The 18,371-nt window shown below is 43.3% G+C and overlaps 1 protein-coding gene across 1 annotated transcript in view; it reads left to right on the top strand.

Moving 5' to 3' along the window:
* LOC122802411 (chromatin assembly factor 1 subunit B-like) overlaps window positions 1–18,371 on the top strand; it is an 857,184-nt gene that overhangs the window by 679,571 nt on the left and 159,242 nt on the right. The window contains exon 7 of the mRNA XM_044072033.1: window positions 15,911–15,998. Coding sequence (XP_043927968.1) covers window positions 15,911–15,998 — 88 coding nt within the window. The remainder of the gene's footprint in view (window positions 1–15,910; window positions 15,999–18,371) is intronic.

The following is an 18,371-nucleotide window of genomic DNA, read 5'->3' as shown; positions in this document are numbered from 1 at the left end:
GGAGTTCCAGTAGACGCCATGGTGGTGGCAGCGGCCACGAAAAAGGAGATGGAGTCTTCCTCATCTGTCCATCCACCTAACAAGGATTCTAGGACCATGGACAGATACGGGAAGCGCATTTTCATTTCAGCGGCTTTCTCTATGCGTTCCCTGAACTATTTGACTCATTTTACACGCTTACAGAGGGATCTAGTCAAAGAGTTGGGAGATACCCTCCAGGGTACTACAGATGCTGCTGTTTCAGAGAAAGTTACAGCACATCTCAACACCCTTACATCCATTGTAAACTCGTCCATGAGGCTGATATACGCAGCCGAGGGATCGAGTAGGGCAGCGGCTTCAGCGATTGCTCTTCGTAGGCAATCCTGGATGCGCTTATGTTAGTTTGCGGAAGCCTTCAAGTCTTCTTTTACTAACGCCCCATTTGATGGAGCCACACTTTTTGGCCCTAAAGTAAAGGAGACCCTTACCCGGTGTGAACAGGAGGGAAAGACTCTGTCTGCTGTCGGAGTCCGTTTTCCACCCTTCCAGACCGTACCCCAAAGGGCAACGTGGTGGGAAAATGTGATTCCGAAACCCCAAGGATCTTTCCCAAACACACAGGGTGATGCCCTCTAGAGGCAGAGGGGGCAGAGGTGGAAGACGCCGCCCTGGCGGCAGAGGGATCCGCAAAACCAAGGTGACAGGGATAACCTCCTGGCAAACCTTTTCAGCACTCCTGACAGGAGGCCCGACTGTCCTGCTCTGGAGGCAGTGGGGGGTCGCTTAGGTTTATACCCTCACGCCTGGCAAAACCTTTCTTCAGACAATTGGGTAAAAGCGTTGTTACCAGAGGTTACAAAATCCCATTTCTATCCACCCATTCCAAAGAAAAACTCCCAGATGTACCACCCCATCTGCGAGCCAGCAGCTACAGAAATTTGAAAGGTGCTAGAAAAAAGTCATCCAAGCAGTCCGAGCCGACCAAATAGGATTCGGAACTTACTCAAGGTTCTTTTTAGTTCCAAAGAAAACAGGGGACTGGAGGCGATTCTGGACCTAAGCCATCTCAACACCTTTGTCAAGAAGGAAAAGTTCCGAATGGTCACGCTTCAATCGATCCTTCCATTCTTACAGAAGGACGACTGGATGTGCTCGATAGATCTGAAGGACGCATACTACCACATCAAAATGGCCAGGGCGTCCAGGGATCATTTGCACTTCCGGCTGGGAGCCAGTCACTATCAGTTTCGAGCCCTGCCCTTTGGTCTGACCACAGCCCCCAGGGTCTTCACCAAATGCATGGCAGTGGTAGCGTCTCATCTGAGGTGCCTAGGATTCCAGGTGTTTCCGTATCTGGACGACTGGCTCCTGTATGCCACCACCAGGCGTCAACTGATACAGGCCAGGGATTACACCCTACAACTTTGTACACACCTTGGGATTTCAGTAAATTTCGAAAAATCTTTGCTACAGCCATCACAGCATATCTTATTCATAGGAGCGGAATTAGATACGCACCATTTAGTTCTAAAACTTCCTACAGAAAGAATAGTAGCACTTCAAATCAACATTTCTCTTCTGCTATCGTCCAGAAAGTCCCCGGCAAAAATTGTTCTGAAAGTCTTGGGTCTCATGGCAGCTTCTCTCGTTGCGATACCATTGGGAAGGCTGCACATGAGAGTGCTACAATGGCTTCTGTTTGCACAATGGTCATTCCAACAACTTCCACTGACTCACGAAATATTGATAACGAAAACATGCAAATCACACCTAATGTGGTGGTTACAGACTTGCAACCTATCCAGCGGAAGACCATTTGTGCTACCAGCGCCGTCAGCTTAACGATAACCACGGACGCTTCCTGATAGGGTGGGAGGGCATCTTTCAGGGACAGACAGTCCAAGGCGAATGGACCAATCTGGAGTACAATCTGCACATCAATGTTCTGGAGTTGAGGGCAGTGTTTTTGGCGTTGCAACACTTTGCTCCCCTTCTTCCTCCAGGGACCATTGCAGTTCAGACAGACAACATGTCCGTAGTCTGGTACATAAACAAGCAAGGGGGAACCAGGTCTTACCAACTATGCAGAGAGGCCATGAGAATTTGGCAATGGGCAGAGTCCACCGGTCGCTTTCTGATCGCAACGCACATCCCGGGGTCATCCAACGTCATAGCCGACAGGTTGAGCAGGGCAATTCTGTTGCCTCACGAGTGGTCCCTCAAACAGTCAGTTGCGAGAAGGATTTTTCGCAAATGGGGCCAGCCTACCTGCGATCTGTTTGCGTCTCCAATGAACGCCAAATGCAGGAGCTACTTTGCCCTATTACCCTCCAGGGAAGTCCCCAGGGGCGCGCTGGTGCACGATTGGCCCCCGGGTCTCCTGTATGCTTTTCCTCCATTTCCCCTGATTGCAAAGTTTCTACAGAAAGCCAACAACCTTCAGAGGACTATTATTCTCATTGCTCCGTTCTGGCCTCGTCAAATTTGGTTCCCTTTTCTATTGCATCACCGCATTCGGGGACCTTGGATGCTGGACCCAGAGCCAGATCTACTGACTCACTCGTCAGGAGTTCCTCACCCATCTCTAGAATCTCTCCATCTAGCAGCTTGGCTGCTCCGATTCCCTTTCTAGCCAGGTCGGTTCCCCTTACATCGGCTGTTCAAGATATTTTAGTAGCTTCTCATAAAGTTTCCACTACAAAGACTTACACTAGTAAGTGGAAACGTTTTGTCTTTTGGGCGGAGTCACATCATTTGGACCCTGTTATAGCTCCGTTAAACAAGATTTTAGAGTTCTTGACTGAACTATTTCATGAGGGAGCTTCCCCGGCTACTTTAAGAGTACAGTTAGCTGCCATTTCTAACTATCATGTAGAGGTATGTGGTGCGCCTCTTATGGCTCACAGACTTTGTAAAGCCTTTTTAAAAGGTTCTTTTCATATCAGACCACCAGTCAGAAGCCCGACATCACCGTGGAATTTGAACCTGTTGCTCTCTAAATTGATGTTGCCACCTTTTGAACCAGCCTCAAGTTGCACATTGAAATTTTTGTCATGGAAAACTTTATTTCTAGTGGCCATTACATCTGCTAGACGAGTGTCTGAGCTTCAGGCCCTTTCTGTCAAACATCCTTATTTAATATTTCATTCTGACAGAGTATCCCTATGCACTAATCCATCCTTTCTCCCCAAAGTTTGCTCTTCTAGTAATATTAATCAGTCCATTGAATTACCCACCTTCTTTAAGAACCACTCTAATAAATTGGAGTATATGTTGCACAAACTGGATGTCCATAGACAACTCAGATTTTATTTGGATAGAACAAAGATCACAGGAAATCTGATCAACTATTTGTAGCTTTGCTGACAGCAGAAAGGGTCTTGCAGTTACGAAACGAACTCTTTCTAAATGGCTAACTGACTGTATCACATATGTTTATGAGGCCTCTGATCAAACATTATCAGTAAAACCCAAAGGACATTCCACCAGATCAGTTTCTACATCTTTGGCTCACGCAGCTCGCTTACCACTAGACACTATTTGTGCGACTGCTACTTGGGCTAAACCACATACATTTATCTCTCATTACAAAGTGGACAGGGTTTCTAGGGATAGGGCAACCTTTGGTTCCACTGTGCTCAAGAACGCTCTCCTTGAGTTCCTCAGGATCATGGAGCTAGGACGCTACCCATGTGTAGAACAAAGTAGATTGAACACTCTCACATAAAGAAGTTATGTCCTTACCATAACGTTCCATGTGGAGTGTTCATCTCGCCTTGGTTATTACACTCCCACCCCTCCCACCCTTAGGAAGAACGTTCCATTTGGTGCCTGGTCTGGAGTATTCTCCTTCTGCTGTTGCATTATTACTGTTACTATCATACCCTTGGTATGTTTGTATATATGTACTTCTATGTATATAGTTTGGCATGTGTGCGTGCTTTATGTATGGTTTGCTTGCAAACTAGATCTGAGGTAAAGGCAGAGGGGGATTGTGGGTATTGGATGTCCTCGAGCTTCTTCTCGATGCAGAGCTTGCAGTCGGCCGGCACGGAGCCGAGGATCGGCTCCGAACCCATGTGTAATAACCAAGGCGAGATGAACACTCCACATGGAACGTTATGGTAAGGACATAACTTCTTTTTTTCTTCAGTGTGGTTATGATGCACTGGAAGCTTCATGTAGGGCAGCTATGACTGGGGCTGTGATACGTAGACATGCTTGGTTAAAGGATCAGTCTTTGCCTGACCATGTTAAAGTAAAGTTACTGGATGCACCTTTGGAAAAACAAGCTTTTTGGTGCTAATGCACAAGATGTATTGAAATCCATTGAGGAGAAAGCAAAGTCAGTGCAGACAGTCAAGGATTTCCTTCAGGTTCAGCCACCCAGATTCAGCAGAAACTGGCCCTCAAAGAATTGGTCCTTCCCCAGCTCTGGCAAGTTTCAAAGGGGGAAAAGCAGACGTGCCCGAGGTAGAGGGCAATACCGAGGATCTTACAGGGGCCGCCATTGGCAACCTCCAAATCAAAGAAGTGGCGCAGACAGTTCAGCTGCACCACAAGGGCAATCACAATGACTTGACTTTCGTTCCGCCTACAAAGGTTCAAAGAGAAGCACCTTTGGGCGGAAAATCATCCTTATTCTCACAAAACTGGCACATCTTAACCAAGGACAACTGGATTCTGGATTTGATAGACAAAGGTTACAGATTCCACTTCCACACATTACCAATAAGACAAGGCATGCCAAACCTGCCACATCATCAAAGGGCAGAGGCACTCTCTTAAGTTTCCAAGCTGTTAAGTATAAAAGCAATAGAAAGGCTTCCTCCTCAGGAGCAAGGCCAGGGATTTTATTCAAGACTGTTCCTTGTTCCAAGAAAAGAAAACAAATGGAGACCCATACTGGACTTGTCATCTCTAAACACTTTTCTCATAGTGCCAAAGTTCAAAATGCTGACGTTGCAGCAACTCCTTCCCATGTTGGGCAAGGGGTCTTGGCTGGTCACTCTGGACCTCAAGGAGGCATACCTGCATGTCCCTATCAGACAAAGCTGCAGAAGATACCTCAGATTTCTTGCAGGGACAGAGCATTATCAACTCTCAGCATTGCCGTTTGGCTTATCTACTGCGCCCAAAGTGTTCACGAAATGCCTGGCATCAGTAGTGGCACACTGCAGACTGCAGGGGATTCAAATATACCCCTACTTGGACGACTGCCTCATACAAGCAGACAACAAACAAACCTTAAAAGAAAATTTGGACTATGTCATGCATCTACTGCAGGCCTTGGGATACACAGTCAACATTCAGAAGTCAAAACTACTGCCATCCCAACAGATTATTTTCTTAGGAGCCAAACTGGACGCAGAAAACCAAATGGCCTACCTCACAGAGGAAAAACAGCAGCATTTACCAGAGTACTTCAAAGACCTAGCAAAACTCTCCCAGCTGACTGCAAGAAAAATCCTGCAGGCCCTGGGGTTCATGGCATCTTGCATCCTTCTGATACCTTTGGCAAGACTTCATATGAGAGAGCTGCAATGGTATTTAAAAAACTTATGGTCTCAACACAGCCAAAGCCTAGAGGACATAATCCCACTTATTCCATGTCTGCAAAAAGAATTTTTATGGTGGGCTCAAGCCAGCCAGCTAAACAAAGGCATGTCTTTCAACAGACCTCAAGCAGGCCAAATGATTACAACAGACGCCTCAGACCATGGATGGGGGGGCGCACATGGATGACAGATGCATTCAAGGTCAATGGGCGCCAAAGGAAAGACATCTGCACATAAACCAAAAGGGTTCATGGCATCTTGCATCCTTCTGATACCTTTGGCAAGACTTCATATGAGAAAGCTGCAATGGTATTTAAAAAACTTATGGTCTCAACACAGCCAAAGCCTAGAGGACATAATCCCACTTATTCCATGTCTGCAAAAAGAATTTTTATGGTGGGCTCAAGCCAGCCAGCTAAACAAAGGCATGTCTTTCAACAGACCTCAAGCAGGCCAAATGATTACAACAGACGCCTCAGACCATGGATGGGGGGGGGGCACACATGGATGACAGATGCATTCAAGGTCAATGGGCGCCAAAGGAAAGACATCTGCACATAAACCAAAAGGAGATGTTGGCAGTGATACATGCAATCGAGACTTTCGAAAAATCACTACAACAAGGACATTTGCTAATAAGGACAGACAACACCACTGTCATGTGGTACATAAACAAGCAGGGAGGCACTCATTCTTATCCCCTCTGCAGACTAACAATGCTTCTCTGGGAAAAATCCCTGAGCCTGAAGATACATTTACAATCCCAGTTTGTACCAGGCAAGGACAATGTACTGGCGGACAACCTGAGCAGAAATTTCATGGATCCACACGAATGGATGCTGCACCCTCACATTTTCTCTCAACTGACAAAGACATGGGGAAGACCGGATGTAGATCTTTTTGCTTCCCACTTAAATGATCACCTGGAAAAGTTCTGCACAAGGACTCACCATCCTCTAGCCTGGAAAACGGATGCTCTCTCCTTCAGCTGGAATTCTCTAAAAATTTATGCATTCCCTCCTCTGCCTCTGCTGACCAAGGTGATACTGAAGATCAAAGCAGAACAACCAACAGGCATCTTGATAGCTCCAGACTGGCCAAGGCAACACTGGTACCCATTGCTATTGACCATAGCTCGGACCAAACCATGGCCTCTGACCCTATGGCCCCTGCTCCTAACACAACACAATTACAGGACTGTACATCAAGACCTGAAAACATTACATCTGACAGCCTGGAGGCTAACATGACTTCTCCACCTAACTCGCTTTCAAAATCAGTTCAAGAAATCTTGCTGGAAGCACGCAGACCTTCCACCAGAAAAACCTATTCAGCCAAGGGGAAGAGATTCAGCATCTGGAATGCCAACAGGGGTCAGGACACAGCATTACCGAGTATACCTCAGATTTTAGAATACTTGGCAGAACTATTTCATACTGGACTCTCATACTCTTCAATAAAGATTCATGCCTCAGCAATCTCAGCAAAATACAACTGTGACCCTCCTGTGTTTTCTCATCCTCTGCTAAGACAGTTTCTAAGAGGAATAAAGAATATCAAACCTCCCAGAAAACAGCCAGTACCTGCATTGGACCTCGATTATGTGTTGGAAAAATTAACTCTTCCTCCATTTGAGCCAGCAGCAACTTCAGAAATGCAATTTCTTTCATGGAAGATGGCCTTCTTATTGGCAGTCACATCTGCAAGAAGAGTTTCGGAGATACAGGCACTCATGGCAGTGCCTCCCTTCCTCATTTTTCATCAAGACAGAGTTTCTCTAAGAACCAATCCTACATTCATGCCAAAAGTTATTTCCAGGGTGTCTCTAAATCAAGCTATTCACCTGCCTACATTCTTCCCCAATCCTCAAAATAAGGGGGAAAAACTACTGCATACTTTGGACATACACAGACAACTACGTTACTACTTGGACAGAACTAAGGCCACCAGAAAGTCTGACCAACTGTTTGTAGCCTATGCTGCTGGAGTGCAAGGAAAAGCAATCTCCAAACAAAATTTCAAAATGGATTGGACATTGCATCAGATTCTGCTATTCTTTCCATGGAAAAGGTGTGCCAGCCGATATTAGGCCACATTCCACCAGAGCTATAGCCACTTCCACAGCTTTCCTAAGGGGAGTGGCAACAAAGGACATTTTAGAGGCTGCTACATGGAGCTCCGTGCATACATTTACCAAGCACTACAACCTGCCCTTATACTCCAGATCCCGAGCAGGCTTTGCTTCGGCAGTCCTGCAGGGGATTTTAGCTACACCATCCTTATCATAGTTCCATCCACCCCCAGCCTGGCTATAGTATTCAACCCATATGTTATGACTGCAGTTGCATTCTTGTGTCATTCGTAGGGGATCCAGTATCTGTTAACCTTGAAGGACATAGTACAGTTTTGTACCTACCATAAATGTAGATGTCCGATAGATGTGCAACTGCAGTCGGATTTTCCCACCCTCCTACCCCTCTGTATCCTTCTTTTTGGGTCCCTACCCCTTTCCCCATTAGCTGGGGGTATTTCCTATGGTGTATCTGTTTATTACTGTTGTGCATGTTTGGGATTATTTTTATCCATTTACCAAATTTAGCCTTCCTATGAGGGCACCTGGCATCTGGGGCAAGAAACACTGAAGAAGATGGCGTCGGCCAATGCCTTTATACTCCAGCGGTTGTGACGTCGGAGAGGAGGCAACACCAGCCGACGCCGGACCCAGACTTTGGAATTCGCCCGACCGAGGGCTGCCTGAGGCAGGACAACCCATATGTTATGACTGCAGTTGCTTATCTATCGGACATCTACATTTATGGTAGGTACAAAACTGTACTTTTTGAGCTTCGAAATTCTGAACGAACCCGTATATAAATATATAGATATGTATATGTAGATATATATGTGTATGTATATATATATATATATATATATATATATATATATATCACATACATACATTATATATACATTACACACACACACACACACACACACACACACACACACACACACACACACACACACACACATATATATATACACACATATATATATATATATATATATATATATATATATATATATATATAAAATTTGTTGTTGTGACTTTCAGCTTTTCCCGGTTAGGGGTCACCACAGCGGAACTCCGGTCCACTAATGATTGGCAGTTGATTTTTATGTACCGAGTTGCCAGCCCTGACGCACAACCTTCAATGAAGGTACGCCCATTCATGCATGTCTCCACGCAGAAGACGCTCAGAGTCGAACCGGACCGCGTCTTACTGTGAGGCTAATTATATATATATATATATATATATATATATATATATATATATATATATATATATATATATATATATATATATATATATATATATATATATATATATATATATATATATATATATATATTTATATGAGGCTAAAGAATTTTCTCTGGGCTTTAGGCTTATATAGTGAATATGGTGAAGGCCCTTCTGCACCCTTAAGGGAGTGGAGTGCTCTCTTTGTCCCATCTAATTATGAGTGATTGTACTACAGTTGAGAGAGAGTGTCCTTATTGGCTAGTTTGAATTAAAAGGGTAACTTCTAGTATTATTTAAGCCTTGCATTTGCACTTGTTTGCGTGTAACGCACCATCGTGCGCTGACACATAGCGGTAGCTACTGTTATTGGTTATAGATGCAAACGTTTTGCTTGTTAAATTTTCCCATAGCAGTTTGCTTGTAGTCCTCGAGAGGTTTTTCACAGCCCTGCTCTACTGTGAGGTTGAATACCAAGCCTAGTCTTAGAGGTACCAATACACCTCTCACCCACTAGCCATTCCGAAGTCCTACCTGTTTTCCTGATCATATAAATTTACCTCACACTGTGAACGGACAATTTCCCACAGTTTCTTCAGCCAGCTTGGCTGACATGGGCATCCTGAGACAGTATAGCAACCACCTAATGTTCTCCAACAACCGTCTACCCATAGTCCACACAAACTCAACATGTGAGAGATGCAACTATGTTAAGAACATTGAATTCATGCTCACACACCAGTCAGTACATATGACAATGAGCAGGTTGTCATCATGCACACATCACGTTCTACTCCGCCAAACCTACATCACGCATACCTACATATGCAGAAGTCCTTACCAGAAATGTACCTAAACACCAGAGACCTCCCAAACACAAACATAAGCACACGACACACAATTCCTCTTCATAACAAAATACACATAATAACTCTCGCAGCAGTGTTTCATCTGTCAAGCCCTTAAGGCAAAACAGAAAACCAAACATGTTAGTCATTGGTGATTCCATCGTGAGGCACACAGATGTCACTCTCACCAGGCTGGACAAGGAGAAGATCATGGTCGGCTGTCTGTCAGGTGCCAGGTTCAGCCACATCAGACATGCTCTCGAGTATCTCAACAGTAGTTACTGTTATGACTCCATCATAGTCCATGTTCATGTGAACGACTTTAGACGTACCTGTCTGGAATATATGAGGAGACTTGACTGAGCTCTCAGACTTTGTGTCTTAAGCAGGTATGTCCCTAGCCTTAAGCAGCATTTTGCCTTCACTTAGGATGATGCCTCAGTTGTTGTTGTGTCTTTCAGCTTTTCCTGGTTAGGGGTCGCCACAGCGGAACTCCGGTCCGCTAATGATTGGCAGTAGATGTTTACGTGCAGAGTTGCTGGCCCTGACGCACAAACCAAAAATGACTGACGTGAATAATTGACTTAGTTTTTTGTGTCATTCGTAGGGGATCCAGTATCTGTTAACCTTGAATGACATGATTGACAGACCTGGATGCTTTGACAGAGCCGGTCTTCATCTGTCGCCCCTGGGATTTCGGCTACTGATTAGGTCTTTTGCCACCCCCATAGTGCCTTTTTTTAGGCAGTGTCTCAAGGACAAAATTTCCCGACAAAAACTCCCATCTAAAAACAATCTCAAGGTTATGCTGCTAAACGCTACGAGTTTTAACATGAAATTGCATTCAATGGAAGCATTTCTCACCTTGGAAGACGCAGATACATTTGCAGTCACAGAGATCTGGTTCAAGGCTGTGAAAAGCACCCCAGCCATACCAGATTTCACCTCCTTCCACTTGCTGAGAGCACAAACTGAAGGCGTAAAACTGAAGGAGGGGGGTCTATCTATATTCATTAAAGATAAATACACCTCCAGATTGGTTAAACAGTATGATTCCGTGCAGGTTCTTTAGGTGCAGTTAACTGTTGGTAGGACACCTATTCAAGTCATTGCCAGCTACAGGACCCCCCCCCTATGAATCAGGGCACGGTCTTTGGCTCTACTCGAGTCTGTCAAGATCCATCTGAACACCATGGTTTTGGGTGACTTTAACTTCTCGTCCATTGACTGAGTGAATTACTCGTGCTGAAACTTACTTGCTCAAAGGTTTCTTGACTTTCACTCCAGTAAACCTGGACCATCTGGTTGATACCCTGACAAGGGGTGCCGACATCCTGGATCTGGCGCTTGCCGATATGGGGACCACTGTAGCACCCCCACTGTGAGGTCTTCCCTGGTAAGATCTCACCAGAAATCAGTCTCCTTCAAAGTAACTGTCATACCTGACTCCCTCCCCCCAAGCAGCAACTAAATTAAACTTCTCCAAAGCAGATTATAACCACTTATGGGATGGTATAAATAGGTTCACTGCACCTCACCCTTCAGATGGAACAGGCAACTGTGCTAAGTTCTGCACTAATGCTTTATACAAACACCTGTATAAGTGCATTGACTCGGCTGTACCTGATATGACCAAAACAAGGTCCTCAAGGAAAAGCAAACCTGCCTGTTGGACAGCTGCCTTTTGCAGGCTTTACAGTAAGAGGAAGAAATTGCTGTCTGACTAAGAGGGGGGTGAGCCCTAACTGGGGAACACTCCCTCTTCAGCTTAAACAAGCAAACAAGACTTCTTATGAAGTCCTCCAAAGCAAGCTATGAATCCAGATTAGCTTCCTCAACTGAGGACAACCCTGAGGCATTCTTTTATTACTTTTATAACCTAAAAGGAAAGGCCGAGATTTATGCCATACTGGTAGTTAATGATACTACATATACTCAGCCTGTGGACATAGCTAACCTGTTGGCTGACAGGTTCTTTCAAAACTTCACTCCCCTGTCCCTGCCAAACGTACCGTATGATATCCCTACCAATTTTCCCTATCTTGTATCTCTAAAGAGCAGGTCGTAAACGCCCTGTCTGAGTCCAAAAACACAGTATCTATTGGTTTGATAACATCCCAGGCTGCATCCTACATGGGCTGCAACAAGAATTAGCAGCACCATTGGGTACTCTTTACAATCTAGTGTAAGCACCGGCTTCATCCCAGCTGAATGGAAAGCAGCCACTGTTATTCCCTACAACAAACGTGGTGTTTTTATTTACCCCAGGAACTATAGACCTATTAGCTTGACTAGCCTCATCTGCAAGGTCATGGAGCAAATTATTATGGACCTCATCAACAAAGGTATAGGTAATCTCCTAACACTTGAACCCTACTCGGTTTGGATTTGTCAAAGGGAGATCATGCCAGTTAAACTTGGTGGACTTCTTCGACCCAGTCACCAAGGCCCTGGACGAGGAGAAATGTGTGCATGCAGCCTATCTAGACTTAGCCAAGGCTTTTCACACTATCCCCCACTCAGGCATCATTGACATACTCACCCAGCTATGTATCAACCCTTATATCGTTAGGTGGTGTGCTAACTGGCTCACTTACAGAACACACACAGTGAAAATAGGGGAATCCACCTCCAACAGCAGACCTGTAAGCAGTGGTGTTCCACAGGGATCACTCCTGGGACCTCTACTGTTCGGAATCTTTTTCTCCGAAGTACAAGCAAAAGCTTAATGTCTGTGGCTGACAAAGTTTGCTGATGACTGCAAACTGGGAGCAGTCATAGAATCTCCAAATGTTGTCAACATCCTACAAGAGGGTCTTGTGCAAACAGATAATTATTGCTAAAGTTGTGGCCTTAATACATTTTTTTAAATAAGTTTATCATCCCTTTCGGTAAGAGTGATGGTCCTGCTAACTACCACATAAATAGCAACACCCTAAGTGCGCACTTAGTGGTGAGAGACCGGGGCAGACAGATTGACAGCAACCTTATCTTTGATCACCCTGTCTCCAGAATGGTAAGAAGGGTATTCTGTATTGCTCATCTCATAAGTAAGGGCATTGCCTCCAGAAAAAAACAGAAGTTATAATCTCCCTGTACTTTTCCTTCATTAGGCCAGTAATTGAGTGCACCGCCCCTTTTTGGTGTGTACTTTTCCAAGCACCTGCAGCAATTGGAGAGACCACAAAGGTTCCTCACAAGGAAAATTCATGGTGTTCGTTATCTGTCCTATGTGGATCATCTGAAATCACTGTCACTTTGTTCTGTTTCATGCAGACTGCTCTGAGGCAGTCTCTGACCCTGTTTTATTTGGAATGCTGCATATCTTCAAGTCAAGTGGTACTCAGGTTACTCACTCTAAAGACTTTAACCTGGTATTTGACATGAATAGAACCTGCTGGAGGGATAGATTTGTCTCCCAGAGGTTACCACACCTTTGGAACAGACTCCTACTTCATCTCAAGCAGGACACCTCATTGGCCCTCTTCAAATGCAATCTGGATGATTGGATGGGTAACCATAAATTTGCCCCAGGGGTTCCACCTGTGTCCCTGTTGGACAGGGGCAGTAGGTGCTGATCGTGGAAATAAGGGTAGATCTTGGCTAGGCTTGTAAGGGCCATTAGCGTAGTAGCTTCCTATGATCCTATGAATCTATGCTCTTAGCCATTCTTGCAGTCGGTGAAGGCTTGGAGAAGGGTGTCTTTGCAAGAACATCTTTGGGGCCAGATTCCCGGCCCTCATCCTGGAAGTCTGACCACTTTTACAGGGTTGGTGACTCCTTCAAGTATCTTTACAAAAAACCTGTTGCAGATCCTGCTGTGATGTCTGTGGATTCTAGCAAGGGAATGTGATACCATAGTTGGCTGCTGGTTAGGCAGAATGAGGTACTGGCTGAAAAGACTGGTTACAGTAACATAAGTCTAGTTGCTTAAGTTGTGCTAGGTACAGTAGATTAGTCATTTAGGAATCATTAAGGACTGCAGGGAACTATATACATAGTTTGACTCCTGCTGCAGTGGAATAGGAATAGAGTAAAATAATTGGTGAAGGGATTATGTGAAATTAAGTTAGCAAGAGGGCGATGGATAACAAAACTGAAGATACAGTGAGATAATGGTAAGAATTATATAAAAAAGCGGGTAATATCAGAAGTAAAGCTTTAAATTGGCCATAGTTACAAGTGTGTGTGGGAGTGAGTGGTTCATATGAACTACTGCAGCCATGTTTGGCCACCCGACATTGTAAACCTTGGCTTGAGAAGATGGTCACTGTTTAAGTGATACCCTGACCCCATGTGCAAAATGGGGGAAAAGGGGTTGAGGATGGATGGATGGATGGAGCAGAAGTACAGCCTAACAATAGCAACATTGATAAGTTTAGGCTGATAAGTGAGTGAAATTAAAACAGTGAATAGGTTGTGTTGAAATTAGGGTAGCAATGGGGAGACATATAAAATTAAAGATGGAATGAGATGTTCTGGTTTAGATGTTTTTTATTAAAGGAGAGGGGAGTATTAGAAGTGCAACCTAGCAATTCGTGTAGCAGCTAAACAGTGATATTTAATAACTAGTATGACCTGGAAGAAGCAAAAAGTAGTACTCCAATACATTAAAGTAACACCAGCACAAGTGAATCACACTACTAACCAAGTAAGCATTTGCAAAAGACACACTGAACAAAAGCAACAGACAGCCAACCTGTGGGCACCAGCTAAATGCTAAAATAGCCACAAATGAAAAGACAATAGTAGCTTCTAAAATGAGGGTTTTGTGTATAAAGCAATAATCAGCAAGCAACACACATGACACGAAGCTGTAGAAGTACCAAATAACACCAGCTAAATATTTAATTTGAAGTTCGAGCAGTAAATAAACACATGATTCTGGTTTGGTTGCTAGAGCTAATGAATAGATATAAGCAATGTACTGGATTGAACTTGCACAATAAAATCAGATGCAAAATATGCAACTAAAGTGACAGAAAAAGGATGTGAAATTTGTATGATCTACAGCAATGATGTTGAGGTTTTTTCCATGTTATAGACTAGGCTGTTGCACTGCTTGTCTAGTAGCACTTACACTACTCCATGGTGATGTACTTCCTGCCTTGGTCCACCACCAGAGATGCCTACAAATGATAATCCAGTCTTTGTAGTAATACCCAGACACCTCAGCATCAATAATAGTACTATTGCTGTTATATTTTTTGCTAAACTCGTTAAGAGGAGACTTGCACTGCCTTCAGAAATGAGTTGTTAACTAGATATTGCAAGTAGACTGCTGTAAATTGACAGTGAATGTATGAACTGTTGTACTATTGGAACCACAACCACCTGTTTTTTCACGTGAAGACAATTTCATTGTGTTTATCCAGAACACTTTGCTGCATGTGTATTTAAAAAAAAATCAAAAAAAAAAAAAAATCTGGGCTTGTACCTGTCATTGCATAGGTATGGTCCAGTGACAGCACTGGCAGATTTGCAGGAAGCAGAAAATAAAACATCCAAAGACGGAGTTCCTGTTATAGAAAATAAATCTGAACAATATTTAAAGTATCCTTGCTAATGAAATGGTTTGCATTTGCAGTGTGATCACCATAATTTGTTTCATAGCTACGTGAGCATAACAGCTTGTGTCTTCATTTTGCTTGTTTAAGAATTGTTTCACTTATGAACAAGATCTTTCGTGGTTCATCTTCCAGCTGCCCGAGGAAAAGGTGATATATTGTCTGTCAGAAATCGCTTTTTGTCTGAGGTGCAGTGACCTTTGTGTGAGAATGGGGGGCGGGGGGTGGGAGGTAGAGGCACTGCATTGAGTTCAGGGCTTGCCCTTCTCCCTGCAGAGATAGTTGCAGTTAATTGTATTATGATGAGGGTGAATATATATGCGATGAGTTGGGTACTTGAGTTCACCATAACTGATGTCTTATTACCAAGCTGTAACTATTAAAGCTTGAATTAGGGGAGCAGATGTTATGAAACTTAATGAAATATATTTCCAGACACCTTAGTTTAATAGTATATGACTCCTATTTTAAATGTTTGTGCAGACATGCATTTACATTCTGTCATCATTTTTCATTCCAACCTACTTCCGTGCTGTATTTCAAAGTGGTACTATTTTTCAGAAATTCTGCTGTAAATATTTCATTTTAATATGGTTTCTTTTACTGACTATTACTGCTACTACTCTTTCCTGTAACATTTAATTCTTTAGGGTGATGCGTGTCTACAGCACTCAAACCAGAAGAGTTGCATTCAATGTTAGCAAGATGTCTTCTGGTCAAGGAAATGCAGAAGGAGAAGTAAGTAACTTTTTATTTCACTCTTAATAAATGCTCCAGGAAATGGTTTTGAAAGATTTAACTATGTGCTAGTGTGTTACCAGCTTCCTTTTGTGATTTGATAACCCTACCATTAACTTGGATAATGATAGTATTATAGAAAGAGTTTCAAGTAGGTAAGGTTTAGGGTTGGAGTTGGGGCAGGGTTAAGGTTAGCATGCATTAGTAATTTGAGCAGGAGGGACTTAGCACCACCTTAATACAGGAGAAGTAAGTAACTTTTTATTTCACTCTTAATAAATGCTCCAGGAAATGGTTTTGAAAGATTTAACTATGTGCTAGTGTGTTACCAGCTTCCTTTTGTGATTTGATAACCCTACCATTAACTTGGATAATGATAGTATTATAGAAAGAGTTTCAAGTAGGTAAGGTTTAGGGTTGGAGTTGGGGCAGGGTTAAGGTTAGCATGCATTAGTAATTTGAGCAGGAGGGACTTAGCACCACCTTAATACATGCTAACCTTGCCCCTTACCACAGCCATATACCTTTCCTTAGAAACCCCCCTTCTGTAAGAATACCATCACAAGACACTCAGACGCACACACACACAACACTTGCACAGCACTTAATATAAGTCTTTACTCTAACCATAACCCCCAAACTCACACAGACACACTCCCATCCACTGCCACTCCCCTGATGCCAGCAGAAAACACATTTGACCCTTTACTTAGTCTTTCTCTAACTGTAACTTGCTAACACTTGAGCACATGCTCTCATCTCTAAACCCATATTCTTATTTAAAAATCCATCTTCCAGCTTTGCACTTCACCATCATGGAAGCAAAAACCTCATTTGATGATGTACATATTCTTCCTTAAATTTGGCACACATTTCATTCTTTTGATAAAGCAGACATGCAATAACGTATGCATACTTTTATTTTTTTATTTTTTAAATCTACTATTTTCTCCCACACAGCTGATAGTCAGTGGACCCTGATGCTTCATTGGGTCTAACTATCCTCCTGAAGTCCCCCAGACTTGATGTATTTAGGGTTGGGGCCATTGAGGCATTCTAGGGCCATGTTTCTTTGTGCTCTAAGAGGTTTCATTATTTTGTATGCACTACTCCTGTTTCTGCTATGCATTTGCCTGTAGCATTCAAGCAGCAGGCATGCAATGAGGATGTGCTGATGTATTGACCTACCTCTACAGGAGCTTGGCCATTGTCCTTTCCCCCCTTCCACATCCTCAATCTCTACCAGGACTAAATGTGAGCAATACCCAGGAGAACACACTTGTGTTGAACCATAGTCACCTGGACTGTTGATGAAATCTTGTGTTTGAGAAGTTGGTTATCTGTTCTCCCATTTGCCTCATCAGTTATTACGGCATCTTACTTTGTCACAACTTGTACCTATTCATGCCATAAGATTGCCCATCCCTAAAAAAATATTCAACATTATTTCTCTACTGATGGAACACTTTGCTTCTCCGCCAGATCTGTTCTTTTCCCAGCAAAATGTAACGGTGAAGCAGCTGACTCCCTTTACGTCTCTTTCATGTCCAGCTCCTCAGACTCTATTCATCTGACCCTGAAACCAATCAGCAATAAAAAAGCCCTTGGCAGTGTTCTTGTTCTTCACTAGGGTAAAAAAATCCACCCCCCCCCCCACAATTCGAATATAGCCATTGCTAACTGCTACTTGAATCAGTCAGATTTCCTCTATCATAAAGTCACACCCCCCCCTTTCTACTTAAACTGAAAGTCTTTACACTGCCTGAACTCTAGCAGTTGATACAGATGAAGCACATAAGCTGTCTGTGGGGGTTTGGGGATTGGCATAATGTTTGTGTTTACCTTACAGTCACAATGTACAGGGTTTGATTCTCATCTTGGAGAAACATGGCTAGGCTTAAAAAGACCCCCTGGTATCATTAGCCTAATAATTATATATGAACCTATATGTATTTTTTTTGTCCAAGTGTTACTTTTCCTTTAAATGCATTTATACACTATGTAATTCACTCTAGTATGTATACTCTTCTGTTCAGTTTTCTCTTATGATATATCCCCAGTACATTCCTATTTAACCTGCTGCATCACCTGCTATTTTAATTGTGGGGTATCTGATTTTTTATGTATTACTGTCATAGTTTGCCTCATGTTGTATGAATACATGTATGAATATATTTATTGTATGCTTAAAGTTTTGTACTTTGGACTTTCCAAGATGGTTGCACATTGAGCAACAGCTTAATTCTAGCTCTCCCTGTGTGAAAACAGAAACTTGGCAGAGAAAACTAGTGGACCTACATTTCTGGGAAAATAAAAGTAACTGGCTAGTATGTGCACTTTCTGGATGCCAGAAAAGAAGAGAGGACCTGAAAG

The sequence above is a fragment of the Protopterus annectens genome, chromosome 5.part0, assembly GCF_019279795.1.
Source record: "Protopterus annectens isolate FY-2018-M chromosome 5.part0, PAN1.0, whole genome shotgun sequence".
In the NCBI taxonomy this organism is placed as follows: Eukaryota; Metazoa; Chordata; order Ceratodontiformes; family Protopteridae; genus Protopterus; species Protopterus annectens.
This window is presented reverse-complemented; position numbering and strand designations above follow the sequence as displayed.